Source organism: Bubalus bubalis, chromosome 3, assembly GCF_019923935.1.
Source record: "Bubalus bubalis isolate 160015118507 breed Murrah chromosome 3, NDDB_SH_1, whole genome shotgun sequence".
In the NCBI taxonomy this organism is placed as follows: domain Eukaryota; kingdom Metazoa; phylum Chordata; class Mammalia; order Artiodactyla; family Bovidae; genus Bubalus; species Bubalus bubalis.
In genome coordinates this window covers 107,901,106-107,916,854 of record NC_059159.1, presented here as the reverse complement: position 1 = coordinate 107,916,854, position 15,749 = coordinate 107,901,106, and the positions used below count along the sequence as shown (strand labels likewise).

The following is a 15,749-nucleotide window of genomic DNA, read 5'->3' as shown; positions in this document are numbered from 1 at the left end:
GAAGTTCACGGTTCACTTATTGCTGAAGCCTGGCTTGGAAAATTTTGAGCATTACTTTACTAGCGTGTGAGATGAGTGTAATTGTGCGGTAGTTTGAGCATTCTGTGGCATTGCCTTTCTTTGGGATTGGAATGAAAACTGACCTTTTCCAGTCCTGTGGTCACAGCTGAGTTTTCCAAAGTGTGGAGATTCCTTAATAAAACTGGAAATAGAACTGCCATGTGACCCAGCAATCTCACTGCTTGGCATACACACTGAGGAAACCAGAACTGAAAGAGACATGTGTACCCCAATGTTCATTGCAGCACTGTTTACAATAGCCAGGACATGGAACCAACCTAGATGTCCATCGGCAGACAAATGGATAAGAAAGCTGTGGTGCATATACACAATGGAGTATTAGTCAGCCATTAAAAAGAATATATTTGAATCAGTTCTAATGAGGTGGATGAAACTGGAGCTTATTATACAGAGTGAAGTAAGCCAGAAAGAAAAACACCAATACAGTATACTAACGCATATATATGGAATTTAGAAAGATGGTAACGATGACCCTATGTGTGAGACAGCAAAAGAGACACAGATGTAAAGAACAGTCTTTTGGACTCTGGGAGAAGGCGAGGGTGGGAGGATTTGAGAGAACAGCATTGAAACATGTATATTATCATATGTGAAACAGATCGCCAGTCCAGGTTCGATGCATGAGACAGGGTGCTCAGGGCTGGTGCCCTGGGATGACCCTGAGGGATGGGATGGGGAGGGAGGTGGGAGGGGGGTTCAGGATGGGGAACACATGTGCACCCGAGGCTGAATCATGTCAATGTATGGCAAAAACCACTACAATATTGTAAGGTAATTAGCCTCCAGTTAAACACATTAATTAATTTTTTAAAAAAGCAAACAACTGATATGACCCCCAAAACATGGATGAATCTCAAAAACATCATGCTGAGCTAGACAGGTCAGACACAAAAAGGTACATACCACATGACTCCACTTGTGTGACGTTCAAGAACAGGCAAAACTAATCTATGGTGAACGAAATTGGAACAGTGGTTGCCTATGAGAAAGTTGAAATTGGCTGAAAGGAGGCAGCAAAGAACTCTCTAAAGTAATGAAAATGCTCCCTATCTTGTCTGAACAGGAGGGTACTTGTCATGATGAATACACACACTGGTCAAAACTTGATGAACTGTGCACTTGAGACCTGGTCATTTAACTGTTGGCAAATTTTATCTTAATTAAAAAAAAAAAAAAGAATAAAATCATCAAATGGCTGAATGAGCTATAAAAAGACGAGACAAACAGAAGAACAATCCCTGTCCTGGGAGACTAGCCCACTTAGGTCAACAGCTCCCGTGGGGATATGCAGAGTGGTATTCATAGCAGCATTGCTTTTATCGGCCAAAACCCAAGCCACAACAGACAACAAGACAACGGAGAACTGAGCTGCTCAAAGGGGGAATAAAAGATGTTAGAGCTGTACCTCATGTAATTTTAAGTCAGAAAAACAATATACAGGTAAGTGGATACAACAGATTCCATGTTTGAAAAATAAGTCATGGCAAACCTAGACAGCATATTAAAAAGCAGAGACATTACTTTGCCAACAAAGGTCCAAATAGTCAAAGCTATGATTTTTCCAGTAGTTATGTATGGATGTGAGAGTTGGACCATAAAGAAGGATGAGCGCTGAAGAACTGATGCTTTTGAACTGTGGTATTGGAGAAGACTCTTGAGAGTCCCTTGAACTGCAAGGAGATCAAACCAGTCTATCCTAAAGGAAATCATTCTTGAATATTCAATTGGAAGGACCAATGCTGAAGGTGAAGCTCCAATACTTGAGCCACCTGAAGCAAAGAGCTGACTCACTGGAAAAAACCCTGATGCTGGGAACGATTGAAGGCAGGAGAAGAAGGGGACAACAGAGGATGAGATCGGTGGATGGCATCAGTGACTCAATGGACATGAGTTTGAGCAAGATCCAGGAAACAGTAAAGGATGGGGAAGCCTGGCGTGCTGCAGTCCATGGGGTCACAAAGAGTTGGACATGACTGAACATCTGAACAACAACAAAGCTCTACCCCAGACACATCTATGCATGGTTACATAAGTGTGAAAACATGAAAGGAAACCCCTAGCTTATTACTGTGGATTTGGAATGACATGTGGGTGGTGAGGCAAAGAGGGAAGGAAAACATCCCTTCCTCAGAAAGACCCCACTTGTCAAACAGGCTCTCTAATGAAAACCAACTACAATACGGTCCTGTTGATGAATGTTTTTATTCATAAAGACACACAAAAAAAGCATCAAATGATTAACTATGATATCCCAGAACACTGAGGTTTCAAATGATTTTTAAGTTCCATCCCACACTTTTATGGATTGTCCAATTTTTACAATCATATAATCAGAAACAATCTCAGAGTTGGTTTTGTGGTAGTGGGGAATTTTTTTAATTAAAAATATATTTAAAAGCTTTAAAAAAATACTGATGTCCAGGCCCCCACTTCAGGGCAACTGAGAATATCTGAGTATAGGGCCCAAGCTTAGATATTCTTTTTAAAAAGTTCCCCAGGTGATTCTAACAGCAGTCAAGGTAAAGAACCATAGAATTTCTCAGAAAAGTCAACCGTATGGACCTTTACACCTTGCAGTTTGGCTTCTGCTTGTTCTAGAGCCCCCAGTGATCTACCACCTGGGCTAACTTCTGACCACTGCACTTGGAATCCTCTCCTCTCCTGGTTTCAACTCACTCCCTTTACTTATTATCGTTCAGGGCCCATCTCAAATGCCGATGTTCCAGATATTTTCCCACCTTCCCAAGGGTCCAAGACCTTCTTCTTTTGCATACCCAGAGCACCATGTCTCACTCTGATGGCTGCATGCAGTCATTTATTCATTCCCTCCACACACACTGATCAAGCACTGGCCGCAGTGACCCCACTCCCCGTGCTATGTGATAAACTTCTAGGTCAGAAATGATGCCTGACTTTTCTTTCTACTCTCTGCAGTCTCTAGTATGGTGTCTTGCATAGAATAGACGCTACTCTTTTGTTGAATTACCTTTCAGTGTATTATGACTTTTCACTTCTCTGCTGTGTCTGTTCTCTTTGTCCCTTCCAATTTTCTGTGTGATTAGTGACAGGGAGATCGAGCCTTGTTTAAAATTTTTTTCTGGGAACTCTGTGTATATAAAGAAGTGTGCGAGGAAGTGCTGTTGAAAACTCCCCAGAAGATGGAGAGCCAGACACTGTCCTCGTGGAGATTCCAGAACAGGACAAGAGAAAAGACAAGTGTATGAACACCTTTAGCCCAAAAAAACAAAAGGAGAAATGTTTCAGAGATGGACAGACAGGAATTCTGGAAGATTATCTTCTCTGGGGATCAGGGACTACTTCCTTTAAAAGATAATCATTGAATGAGGCATTAAAAGGTGAATCCTATTTGGATGAACAGAGACGTAAAGGACAGGGAGTGGTCAGGGGAGAGAGGCATTGTCAGAACAGCAAAGTAGGGCAGGAACCTAGGTGGCTTGTGGGCTTGGGCTGGATTACAGTGGGAGACAGGGACAAGGGCAAGTCACAGAGGGCCTGAAACATCAGGAAACACTGTGAGACTGTGCTTCCAAAACTTAAGGTTATTAAGCAACAAAATGACAAAAACTTTTTTAAAACTGTGAAGGGTGGTTAAGAGCAACAAGTTTTTACTGAGTCCCCGAGGAATCTTCCCATCTGGGGAGATCATGAACTTCCTGCACGGATTCCATCACAGCATTGTAAGAGACATGCTGGCCTTCACTTGCATCCTGCTGGTTTTGACTGGGTGAGAATGCCATGGAACCAAGTTCCAAATAGATGAGGTTCACTATAACTCATAAAGAGTCCACTTTTGGGGAGGGGGGGACATGTCGTGAGACATGCTGAATCTTAGTTTCCTGACCTGTGCCCCCCACATTGGGAGCATGGAGTCTTAACCACTGGATGGTCAGGGAATTCCCAGGAGTCCACTTCTTTTGCTTTTTGCCACAGGGAGATATTTGTGATGGAAAAGTCCTCTTAAAAAGTTCAGAGATGGCCAGAAATTTTACTTCTGGGCACATACTCCAGAGAATTGACCCACTTCCATGACAGCATTGTTTACAACAGCCAAAAGGTAGAAAGAATGCTAGTGTCCTCCAATGGGTGAAGGGTGAACACAACGTGACCTCTGCATACAGTGAAATATTTATCATTCAGCCTTAAAAAGAAAGGAAATTTTGACACATACTACAACATGCAGATGTATTGAGGGTGTTATACTAAGTGAAATAAACACTAAAAGACAAATACTGGGTGATCCCACTTATATCAGACAACCAGAGCAGTCAAATCCATAGCATCATAAAGTAGAAGAGTGGTTGACAGAGGCCAGAGGGAAGAGGGAATGGAGAGTAGCAGTTTAAAATATAGTGTTGGATTTCCCCGGTGGTCAAGAACCTGCCCACCATGCAAGGGACATGGGTTTGATCCCTAGTCTGGGAAGACTCTACATGCAGTGGGCAACTGCGCCCATGCACCACAACAAGGGAAGCCACCACAATGAGAAGCCCACGCACTGCAACCAGAGAGGAGCCCCACCCTCTGCAACTGGAGAAAGCCGGTACGCAGCAATGAGACCCGGTGCAGCCATAAATAAATAAATAATTTTTTAAATAAAATAAAATGTATAATGTCAGCTTTGCAGGATGGAAAGAGTTCTGAAGATTAGCTGCACAATGAGGTGAATGTATTCAACACTAGTGAATGGTTAAGATGGTATATTTTATGCTATATATATTTTACAATTAAAAATTAGAAAAAAAAATTGGGATAGTACAGGTTCACAACCTCTTGTCTATGATTCTGAAATCCCCAAAGCTCTGGACACCAAAAATATTGATTACAGTCTGCTGTCTCCCAACTCAACTGAGGTGTTAAAGAATAAACAGTCTATGTGTCACATTTATCTTCTAAAAACTGGAAAAACTCTGAATGCTGAAAGGCCTCCAGAAGTTTCAGATAAAGGACTGCTAACCTGAATTCTGATAATATCCATCTTTCCTCTTTAGACGAGAGCAGATAGATCCTGACTGTGGACAACTGATCCATCTATTCACTGACTAATGATGCATTATAGTCTGTGGTTTGGGGGTTCTACTGGCTGGTCCCTGCTTTAGAAAAACTAATCAACAATCTGAGTAAAATAATTAGCAGTTAGTTCTTTATTTTGTTTTCGCACTTTCTTTTACCAACTTCAGGTCTCACTTTAGGACACTGCGTGATCCTGTGTCCAGCCACACACTGGCACCCAAGAATGCTGGGCAGGCCACGGTTGGCACAGGCACAAAGTGATGTTTCAGGACAGCTTACCAGATCACACCTGGGCACACTGGACACAAACTGAGCACCCTGGCAGCCAAGAATAAATCCGGCTAAATTCAGGAGGACACACACCACAGACAGCAGCACAAAGAGATTCACCTGAAACAGCAAGAAAAGAGGCAGTTAGAGAAAAGATGACGGCTAAATTCAGAGACAGATTTTTTTCTAAGTAAAAAGACTCATTCTTTTCCTAAAGGAAAAAAAAGCCAGAATCATGTTTTTAATGGGCAAACTTTCCCCCCCACTTTTTAGAATGCTTTAAATTGTGCTGAGGAATGCCACTGACGCTCAAGTCTTCTCAATTTCAAGTCCCTATTTTTCTTCCTCTTTGCAAATAATAGAGTCCTGACTTTTAGCTGTACATGACATTAAGCCATGGCTATTTCTTCCTTGAGCCACTGTTATTTCTTCCAAATTTTATAGAATCATGGTAATTGGATAAATGGAGAATTCTAGAACATAAGTGGAATCCAGGAAAATCAAGGAGTTCAGAGCCATTACCAGCCAGAAATCATAGTATATGTGTAAAAATAAAATAAAGGTGAATCTTTTTTTCAGTTCCAAACACCATTGGTACTAAAGAAAAGGCATGCAATGATCTTCCAAGTACTCACCTCCAAAGTTAAATATTACAAATACTATGCTAAATGATTAAGAATTGACAGAAATCAATCAAGAAGCCAGTATTTACTTAGCACCAATTAGAAACTACAAAGGATTTTTCAACCTGATTTTTCAAACATATTTGCAGAAGACTTAAAACCTGAAAGATTTTCAATCTTTTGCAAATATGAAAGATTGAAACTAATGATTATCAGTTTTAGAACCAAACGTCATTTCAGGGAGTCAATATGTCAGGACTGGCTGGTAAATGAGTTAACATGTGAAGTCTAGAGAAAGCTCTTTCCTTACTACTGGTATTTCAAGAAGCTTGAAAGTATCCCCCAGACCCAACGTATGAGTCAATATTCAATATTACATGATGTCCCTTTTCTTAAGAGGAATTCTTCTTTCCTCTCCAAGAGGAGTTGAAGAACTGTAAACAACTGAGTCTAAGAATCCAGACCCTTCCTGAACCTGACTGAAGACTCTTTCCTGACCGATGGACAAGGAGACTTGTTTTTCACCAAGTCTGGCTTCTGCTTCTCTCCTTTTTTGTTAATTGGTAAAAGGATTATGCGCCCTGTCACCAAATCTTGGGGAAAATGCTGGAAGTGGCCTCTGTGTTGCCATTTCCCAGGCCAGCTTCCTCTCTGTCTGTAAACTGGACTTGCACTGTGCTCCCATGCAAGAGCCCCCTTTTTACTGTCATCCCTGATCGTGCCTAAGCTTTTTGGGAAATGAGAATTCATAATTAGCAAAAGACAGGACATGGTCTTCTTACATGGCTTTCTTCCATGTCCTGGCAGTTGCTACTCAAAGAGTACCTCTGGAATCTTCACACTGAACAACACAATTACTGTTACTATGGGGAATCTTGAACTTTCCTTTGGAAATTTTCTTTTAATGAATATCAGATGACTTGAAAAGAAAACATAGCTATAATCCTTATACCCACCAGCCCACCACTAATCTTCATAACTGAAAATTAGCAGCATCAGATTTAGAATGGGTGAGAGTCTATTACCCAACACTGGACCACAAATCTCTTCAGTAGAATCTTAAATCCAGCACATCAAAAGACATCAGTAAGAAATCAATAGGCAAGCCACCGACTGGGAGAAAACATTTCATGCCTATATTGAATAAAGAAGCTATGTCTAGAATATACAAACAACTCCCCAACTCAATAATAAAAAGACAAATAACTCAATTTTAAAAATCAGGCAAAAGACTTGAACAGAAATGTCACAATTTGGCAAAACTAATACAATTATGTAAAGTTTAAAAATAAAATAAAATAAAATAAAAAAAAGATATATGAATAGCCAAGAAGCAGATGAAAAAGTGCTCAACATCAACAGTCATCACTGAATGCAAATTAAAACCACAGAGGGATTACCTCACACTAACTAGAATGGTTAAAATTAAAGACTGACAAGAGCAAGTGTTGGTGAGGATAAGGAGCATGTGGACTCTCAAACACTGCTTGTCCAAGTATAAAATAGTACCAACACTTTAGAAAACTATATGGAAAGAGGAAGGGGAGTAACTTTCCAGTGAACCCAACAAACAGTAAATTAACGAGGTGACCAAGGTTAATATTACTGATAAGTGATATTGACACCCAACATTCTTGACATCTCTGATAAAGATGGCACTTTACTCTGTGATCTTCCTCACCCAAATTCATAAAAACTTCAGTCGATTCATGAGAAAACATCAGATAATCCCAATTGAAATACATTTTAAAAAATACCTGACCAGTATTCTGCAAAACAGTCAAGGTCCTCAAAACTTGAAAGTTTGAGAAATTGTTACAGCCAGGAGGATCCCAAGGAGATATGACACTGAAATGTAATGTGGTGTCCTGGGATGGAATCATAGACAGAAAAAGGACAGTGGGCAGAAACTAAGGAACTCTGAAGAGTACAGACTTTAGTTAATAATATATCAATGGATTTCCCTGGGGGCTGAGACGGTAAAGAATCTACCTGCAATGCAGGAGACCAGGGTTCGATCCCTGGGTTGGAAAGATTCCCTGGAGAAGGAAATGGCAACCCACTCTAATATTCTTGCCTGGAGAATTCCATGGACAGAGGAGCCTTGAGGGCTATAGTGCACAGGGTTGCAAAGAGTTGGACACTACTAAGCACCTAGCACTTGCACTTTTCACTTTCAGTATATCAATACTGGTTCATTAATGGTGCCAAATGTACCATGCCAATGTCAGATATCAATAATAGAGGAAACTGGGTATGTGGTATACAGGACCACTCTGTACTATCTATGCAATATTTCTATAAAACTGTGCTTACACAGTCGTGTCTGACTCTCTGAGGCCCCATGGAGTATAGCCTACCAGGATCCTCTTTCCATGGAATTTTCCAGGCAAGAATACTGGAATGAGCTGCCATTTCCTACTCCAGGGGATCTTCCCAACCCAAGGATTGAACACTCGTCTCCTGCATCTCATCCATTGGCAGGTGGATTCTTTACCATTAGTGCCACCTGGGAAACACTTCTGTAAAACTCAAACTATTCTAAAATAAAAAACATACAGATGGCTAATAAATATGTGAAAATATGCTCAACATCACTCATCATTAGAGAAATGCAAATCAAAACCACAATGAGGTATCATCTCGCACTGGTCAGAATGGCCATCGTCAAAAAGTTTAAAAGTCTACAAAGAGTAAATGCTGGAGAGGGTGTGAAGAAAAAGGAAACCTCTTACACTGCTGGTGGGAATGCAAACTGGTATAGCTGCTATGGAGAACAGTGTGGAGGTTCCTTAAAAAACTGGGAATAGAAATGCTTATATGACACAGCTTTAAAAAGTTGGCTTAAAAATTCAACATTCAAAAAATTAAGATCATGGCATCCGGTTCCATCACTTCATGGCAAATAGATGCGGAAACAATGGAAACAGTGACAGACTTTATTTCTTGGGCTCCAAAATCACTGCGAATGCTGACTGCAACCATGAAATTAAAAGATGCTTAGTTCTTGGAAGAAAAGCTATGATCAATCTAGACAGCATATTAAAAAGCAGAGACATGACTTTGCCAACAAAGGTCCATATAGTGAAAGCTATGGTTTTTCCAATAGTCATGTATGGATGTGAGAGCTGGACTATAAAGAAGGCTGAGCACTGAAAAATTGATGCTTTTGAACTGTAGTGTTGGAGAAGACTCTTGAGAGTCTCTTGCACTGCAAGGAGATCAAACCAGTCCATCCTAAAGGAAATCAATCCTGACTATTCATTGAAAGGACCAATGCTGAAGTTGATGCTCCAATACTTTGGCTACCTGATTCAGGAAATCAATCCTGAATATTCATTGGAAGGACTGATGCTGAAGCTGAAGCTCCAATACTGTGGCTACCTGAAGTGAATACTTTACCAACTGATTAGAAAAGACCCTGATGCTAGGAAAGACTGAAGGCAGGAGGAGAAGGGGATGACAATGGACAAAATGGTTGGATGGCATCACTGACTCAATGGACATGAGTTTGAGCAAGCTCCAGGACATGGTGAAGGACAGGAAAGTCTGGCATGCTTCAGTCCACGGCATCACAAAGAGTCGGACATGACTGAGCAACTGAAAACGAAGAAGATGGTAACGACAATCCTACATGCAGGGCGACAAAGGAGACACAGATGTAAAGAACAGACTTTTGGACTCAGTGGGAGAAGGTGAGGGTGGGATGATTTGAGAGAATAGCACTGAAACATGTACATCACCATATGTAAAATGATAATCAGTGCAAATTCAAAGCATGAAGCAGGACACCCAGAGTCAGTGCTCTGGGACAACCCAGAGGGATAGTATGGGAAGGGAGGTGGGAGGAGGGTTCAGGATGGGGGGACACATGTATACACGCAGCTGATTCATGTTGATGTATGGCAAAAATCATCACAATATTGAAAAGTAATTATCCTCCAATTAAAATGAATAAACTTTTTATCTGCAAAAAATCTGAATATATACCTACAATTTCACTGCTGGGAATAGACCAAAGAAATAAACGCAATTGCCCACAAAAGGACTTACAAAGGGACATTTACTTTAGCATTATTCAAACTGGGCCAAAAATGAAAAGATGAAAAGAGCTCTAATAACCAACAACAGAAGAATATATAAACAAATTGTGGTCCTTTTAAATGATGGAATACCTCCAGCAGTAAAAAGGAACAAACTGGTGATACACAAAAACAACATGCAGTTCAAAGACATTACATTGAGTAAAACAGGCCAGATACTGTAGATTCCACTTACATGAAGTTCAGGAACAGACAATCATGGTGAGGGAAATCAGAAGAGCAGTTGCCCTCCCAGAGGAGGTGTGATGTGAGGGGACTGATTAAAAAGATATAAGGCAACTTTCTGGAGTGATATAAATGTTTTCTCTCTTGTTTTGGATATTGGCTACATGGGTGTATCCAACTGTCAAAGCTTAGCTAGTTGAATACTTATGATCTGGAGTTTATATAAATTATACTTAATATATATTTTTTTAAATAAGGAAGAAAATTCTGAGTCCAGCTGTCAAGACAGCAGGGTGAGATCATATAATGTCAGAACAACAAAGATGAGAGAAAGCTCCAGGGATTCACTGCCTAATGGGTTGGCTTCTCTTCTACAGTGGAGGGGCTGCTAGTGAGAAGTCAAAGTCACATCACCAGAATGGCCACCTGCAAACCTCAGAATAAAGACCTGCCCCAAGGCACACAGGCTGTGTACAAAATTGCCATGTACTCTTTCCCAACTTTATTCCTGATATGGATTTTTTATTACTGTTATTATAACTCTGGCCAAACACTGGCCAAATGGTCACCTAATCACTCTAGTGTAGATCACTGTAGCATATATCAGACATGGTGGCTATTAGGATACCAAGCACATGTCTTTCAGAGATTAAATCAGGCTCAACTTTATGAAATATTGGAGTTATATGGGACTCAGGATTTAAATGGACCTTCAGAATGGACTCATCTGGCTTTTACCTAGTTATAATGGTATAACTTCCAAGACTCAAACATCCACCCCATCTATCACCAGATGCAGTCGTCTCAAACAGAAGACAGTAAAAAATCAGCTACTAGTAAAGAACATCATAGTCAAAAGCCCACTCAGTTATACCTTGAAAGCAGAATTTCTTATACTGGTATTTTCTTCTATTGTCAACAATTTTTGCCTTTAAAAAATCATTGCATGTGATCTGGATTTCTCGTTGTGGAAGGCACCTGAATTTTTCATCAGGACACTTGGTTCAAATTCAGGCTTTCCCCTTGCTTGCCGTGATACCTTAGACAATCTCTATTTCTACATGACTTGCTTTTCTCATCTGTTAGGAAGGTCTATTGTCCTACTGGGAGAAAATACATGTAAATGATTCAACCGACAGGTGCTTAATTTTCAAAATAAATAAGTAGCTCATACAACTCAACAACAACAACAACAAAAAACCCTATTGAAAAGTGGGCAGAAGATCTAAACTGACATTTTTCCAAATAAGATATACAGATAGCCAACATGCACATGAAAAGATGCTTAACATCACTGATTATTAGAGAAACGCAAATCAAAACTACAATGAGGTACCATCTCACACCAGTCAGAATAACCATTATCAAAGTCAACAAACCACAAACCCTGGAGAGGCTGTGGAGAAAAGGGAATCCTCCTACAGTGTTGGTAGGAATGTAAATTGGTGCAGCCACTATGGAAAACAGCAGGGAGGTTTTTCAAAAAAGCGAGTTACCATATGATCCAGCAATAGCACTTGGGGCATATTCTGGACAGAATTCTAATTTGAAAAAATATATGCATCTCTACAATATGCAAGACATGGAAACAACTTAAATGTCCATCTACAGATGAATGGATAAAGACAATGTAGTAGGATATATACAATGGAATACTGCTCAGTCACAAAAAAGAAAGAAAGAATGTCATCTGCAATAACATAGATGGACCTAGAGATTATCATGCTAAGTGAAGTAAGTGTGAGAGAGACAAATATCATAATAGTACTTATACATGGAATCTAAAATATGACAAAAATGAATTTACCTACGAAACAGAAACAGACTCACAGACATAAAGAACAGACTTGTGGTTGCCAAGCAGGAGAGAGGGTAAAGGAGAGATGGACTGGGAGTTTGGGATTAGCAGATAAAAACCATTATATATAGAATAAATAAACAATAAGGTTCTACTGTATAACACAGGGAGCTATATTCAATATCCCATGATAAACCATAATGGAAAAGAATATGAAAAATAATGTACTTATATGTATAATTAAACCACTTTGCTCTATACCAGAAATTAACACAACACTGTAAATCAACTATACATCAATATAATAAGTTTTAAAAAAAAGATCTATCATCCCAGGTACTTTCCAAGATTAATGAGGGAATAACACAAAATGATGTACATGAAAATCTTTTATATGCTGCAAAATACTAGGCAACCAGTTTTACTACTGCTAACAATAGGCGTTTTGCCTTTGTGGGGAAGACTTTTTATTATAAAATGAATTTCACAAAATGTGTTGCACTGGTTTCCAGCAGCAGCAACTTGTTCTTACACTTGCGATGCATGCCTGCCCCCCGCATTTACGGCAGCTGGAAAGGGTAGTCAGTTACTGCAGTCTACCTGTCATAATCTGTAGGTACATTATTTCCAAAACTCTTCCATAAATTCTCTCTGAAGCCTGCTTTAGGAACTTACTCCAGCATGCTGACCATTGACACATGTGTGTGAGGTGTCTCCTATTGGCCCCTCCAGATCCTCTCTCTGCTCCCCATACTTCTCCCCTCCTCTCGGGGAGACTGATCTGCAGACTGTATCAATGGGGCTACTCTGCCCTCTGGTATCTGGTTTGGTTCAGTCAGTGGGTGCCCTGGAAGAAGACCCAAGGGAGAGAGGAGGATGAGGTTGGAGTAATTATTCTCCTGGTTCCTTCTCTGCAGCTTCAGGTTGGCTGTGTCCCTCATGAAAAGCCACAGGTCTTCTCAAGGGCTCCTCAGTACATGATCCCAAATTCTAGACTCTGACTACCTTCCCCTGTCAGGACTACACCCTGCACAGATCTTTGTGAACTGGCCCTTAATGAACTTCCTGTCAGGTTATCTTTATAGGATTTTGCCAAGACCTTCTCTATAAAATTTTTCCATACATTTAACCTAATTTTTTCCCTGTTCTTTAAGCCTATCTCTTATTTTTCTCACTTCAAACTGAATATTACTTGCTCAACGAAGTGAACCCCATGGGTTATAGCCCCTGAATTCTACTGAAGCCAATTCCTCACTGTGATTTACCAACATGTGTGTGTGCATGCACGCTAAGTCACTTCAGTTGTGTCCGACTCTGTGCGACCCTATGGACTGTAGCCCATCAGGCTCCTCTCAGGCTCCCCTGTTCATGCAAATTCTCAAGGCAGGAATACTGGAGTGGGTTGCCATGCCTTCCTCCAGGGGTTCTTCTCAACTCAGGCACCAAACTCGCATCTCTTTCAACTCCTGCATTGGCAAGTGGGTTCTTTACCACTAACGCCACCTGGGCAGTTAGGATTTACCAACAAGAAACACAAAAGCCCAGCGTTCAGGGAGAAAAGTCTTTCTAGAATTTATATTTTAGCCATGAAAGACTGAGGGACCCAAGAAGTAGAGAGTTTGCCTCACTGCATCCTTGGCTTTCAAGAGAAAAATGCAAAATCCAAGATCCAAAGAGGTGGTCTTTTCACAAGGACTGGCAATATGAGTTAAGCCTTTTACGGTTTCAGTTTCATTGTTACTAACTTGAATCATATGTATCTTCTGATACTTATACACCAGGTAGCTTGCCACAAAAGGTATGTTTGTCTTTTCTTTTCTATTTTTTGGCCACCCCACACAGTATGTGGGATCTTAAATTTCCCCTCCAGGGATGGAACCTATCCCCCTGTAATATAAGTGTGGAGTCTTAACCACTGGGCCTCCCAGGGAAATCCTTGGAGGTATGTTCTTCAATTGAGTATCTGGAATTCACCGTAACACTGATCTCTTGCAAATGTGTCCCCAGTCCATTCCAGGTCTCAATTAAGTGACCCAATAAAAGAATCAGTCTGGGGAAGCCATCCAATAAGAAACATCACCTGTAATTTGCTTATTCCAACCTGCTGAAAATTCTTCATAATTTCCATCACGTTGTTGTTCAGTCACTCAGCCGAGTCCGACTCTTTGTGACCCATGGACTGCAGCACACCAAGCTTCCCTGTCCTTCACCATCTCCCAGAGTTTGTTCAAACCCATGTCCATTCAGTCAGTGATGCCATTCAACCATCTCATCCTCTGTCGTCCACTTCTCCTCCTGCCCTCAATCACTCCCAGCATCAGGGTCTTTTCCAATGAGTCAGTTCTTTGCATCAGGTGGCCAAAGTATTGGAGCTTCAGCTTCATCATCAGTCCTTCCAGTGAATATTCAGGGTAGAAATCTTTAGAATTGACTGGTTTGATCTCCTTGCTGTCCAAGGGACTCTCAAGAGTCTTCTCCAACACCACAATTCTAAAGCATCTATTCTTCATCACTCAGCTTTCTTTATGGTCCAACTCACATCTGTACATGACTACTGATTATACAGACCTTTGTCGGCAAAAAGATGCTTCTTCTTTTCAATACACTGTCTAAGTTTGTTATAACTTTTCTCACATAACATCATTAAATAATTATGGCTATCACAGCTTGGTATTGTTGAGTCCTTTTTGATATAATATTTCTATCTCTAAATAGACTGACCTTTCCCTGCTGCATAAGGAGTTTTATTTTGCTTCTTAGTTCCCTACTGCTCTAAACTTAAGATTCACCTGAAAATAAACTATGTATCTTTAAATAAATAGTTTCACTAATTGTGTGAAGGTAGAGTAGCTTAAATGAATAAGTTTAAAATAGTGAATTGAACATAAGCATTTAGTTCTACTAAGTCCTGAAAACCCATTAAATTGACAATAAAGGAAATATTTTTAATGCAGAAATTCATAAGGACCAAGAGGAAAAATTTTAGAAGTTAGAAAGCCAGTGTGCAAGCATGAATTGACTCAGGGCTCCTAAGAAAACTGAATCCTACAACAGCAATGACGAAAGCCCAAACACAAGAATTTATTCCTCAGTCGCCACATGTTCAAAAATGGGTGGCAGCAGATACCTCTGGATGTAACAGTGAGGCTAAAGACAGAACTGGCTGAGAGTCTAAGCAGCAATTAGAAAATGGTACCACCACTATGGGAAACTAGTGGCAGTTGCAAATGAAGTTAAGTATCTATCATCCTATGATTCAGCAATTCACCTTCAGGTGCATTAATGTATACATTAATGGGTTATTACGAACCCATTGCTATGATCTTTCTTGTATATGTCTTTTTGTGGGCATATGCCCACAAAAACTGGAAAACAACCCAAATGTCCACGAATAGGAGAGTAGAGGAACAATTTGTAGTACCCTCTTAAATGAAATAAAACCCACTGCTATAGTTTGAATGTCTGTGTTCCCCCAAGCTCATAAATAGAAATCCTAGCCCCATAGTGACAGTATTAGGAGGTGGGGGTCTTTGGGAGGCAATTAGGTCATGATGGGCAAGCATAAATTTACTCAGTGGTCCTGAGAAAACTGAATCTTACAACAGCAATGAGGAAAGCCAAAACAACAGAATTTATTTCTCATGAATGAGATTAGTGAATTTGTGTATGTATTTTTCG

At 40.3% G+C, this 15,749-nt stretch overlaps 1 protein-coding gene across 3 annotated transcripts in view; it reads right to left on the bottom strand.

The window, feature by feature from the left end:
- The window catches only part of FAM189A2 (family with sequence similarity 189 member A2), a 74,471-nt gene that overhangs the window by 27,485 nt on the left and 31,237 nt on the right, over window positions 1-15,749 (bottom strand). For 2 of the 3 annotated variants that reach the window (XM_045165060.1, XM_025281593.3), the window contains exon 3: window positions 5,392-5,502. The exons of the other annotated variant lie outside the window; for it this stretch is intronic. In XM_045165060.1, coding sequence (XP_045020995.1) covers window positions 5,392-5,502 — 111 coding nt within the window. The remainder of the gene's footprint in view (window positions 1-5,391; window positions 5,503-15,749) is intronic. 3 annotated transcript variants of the gene reach the window in all.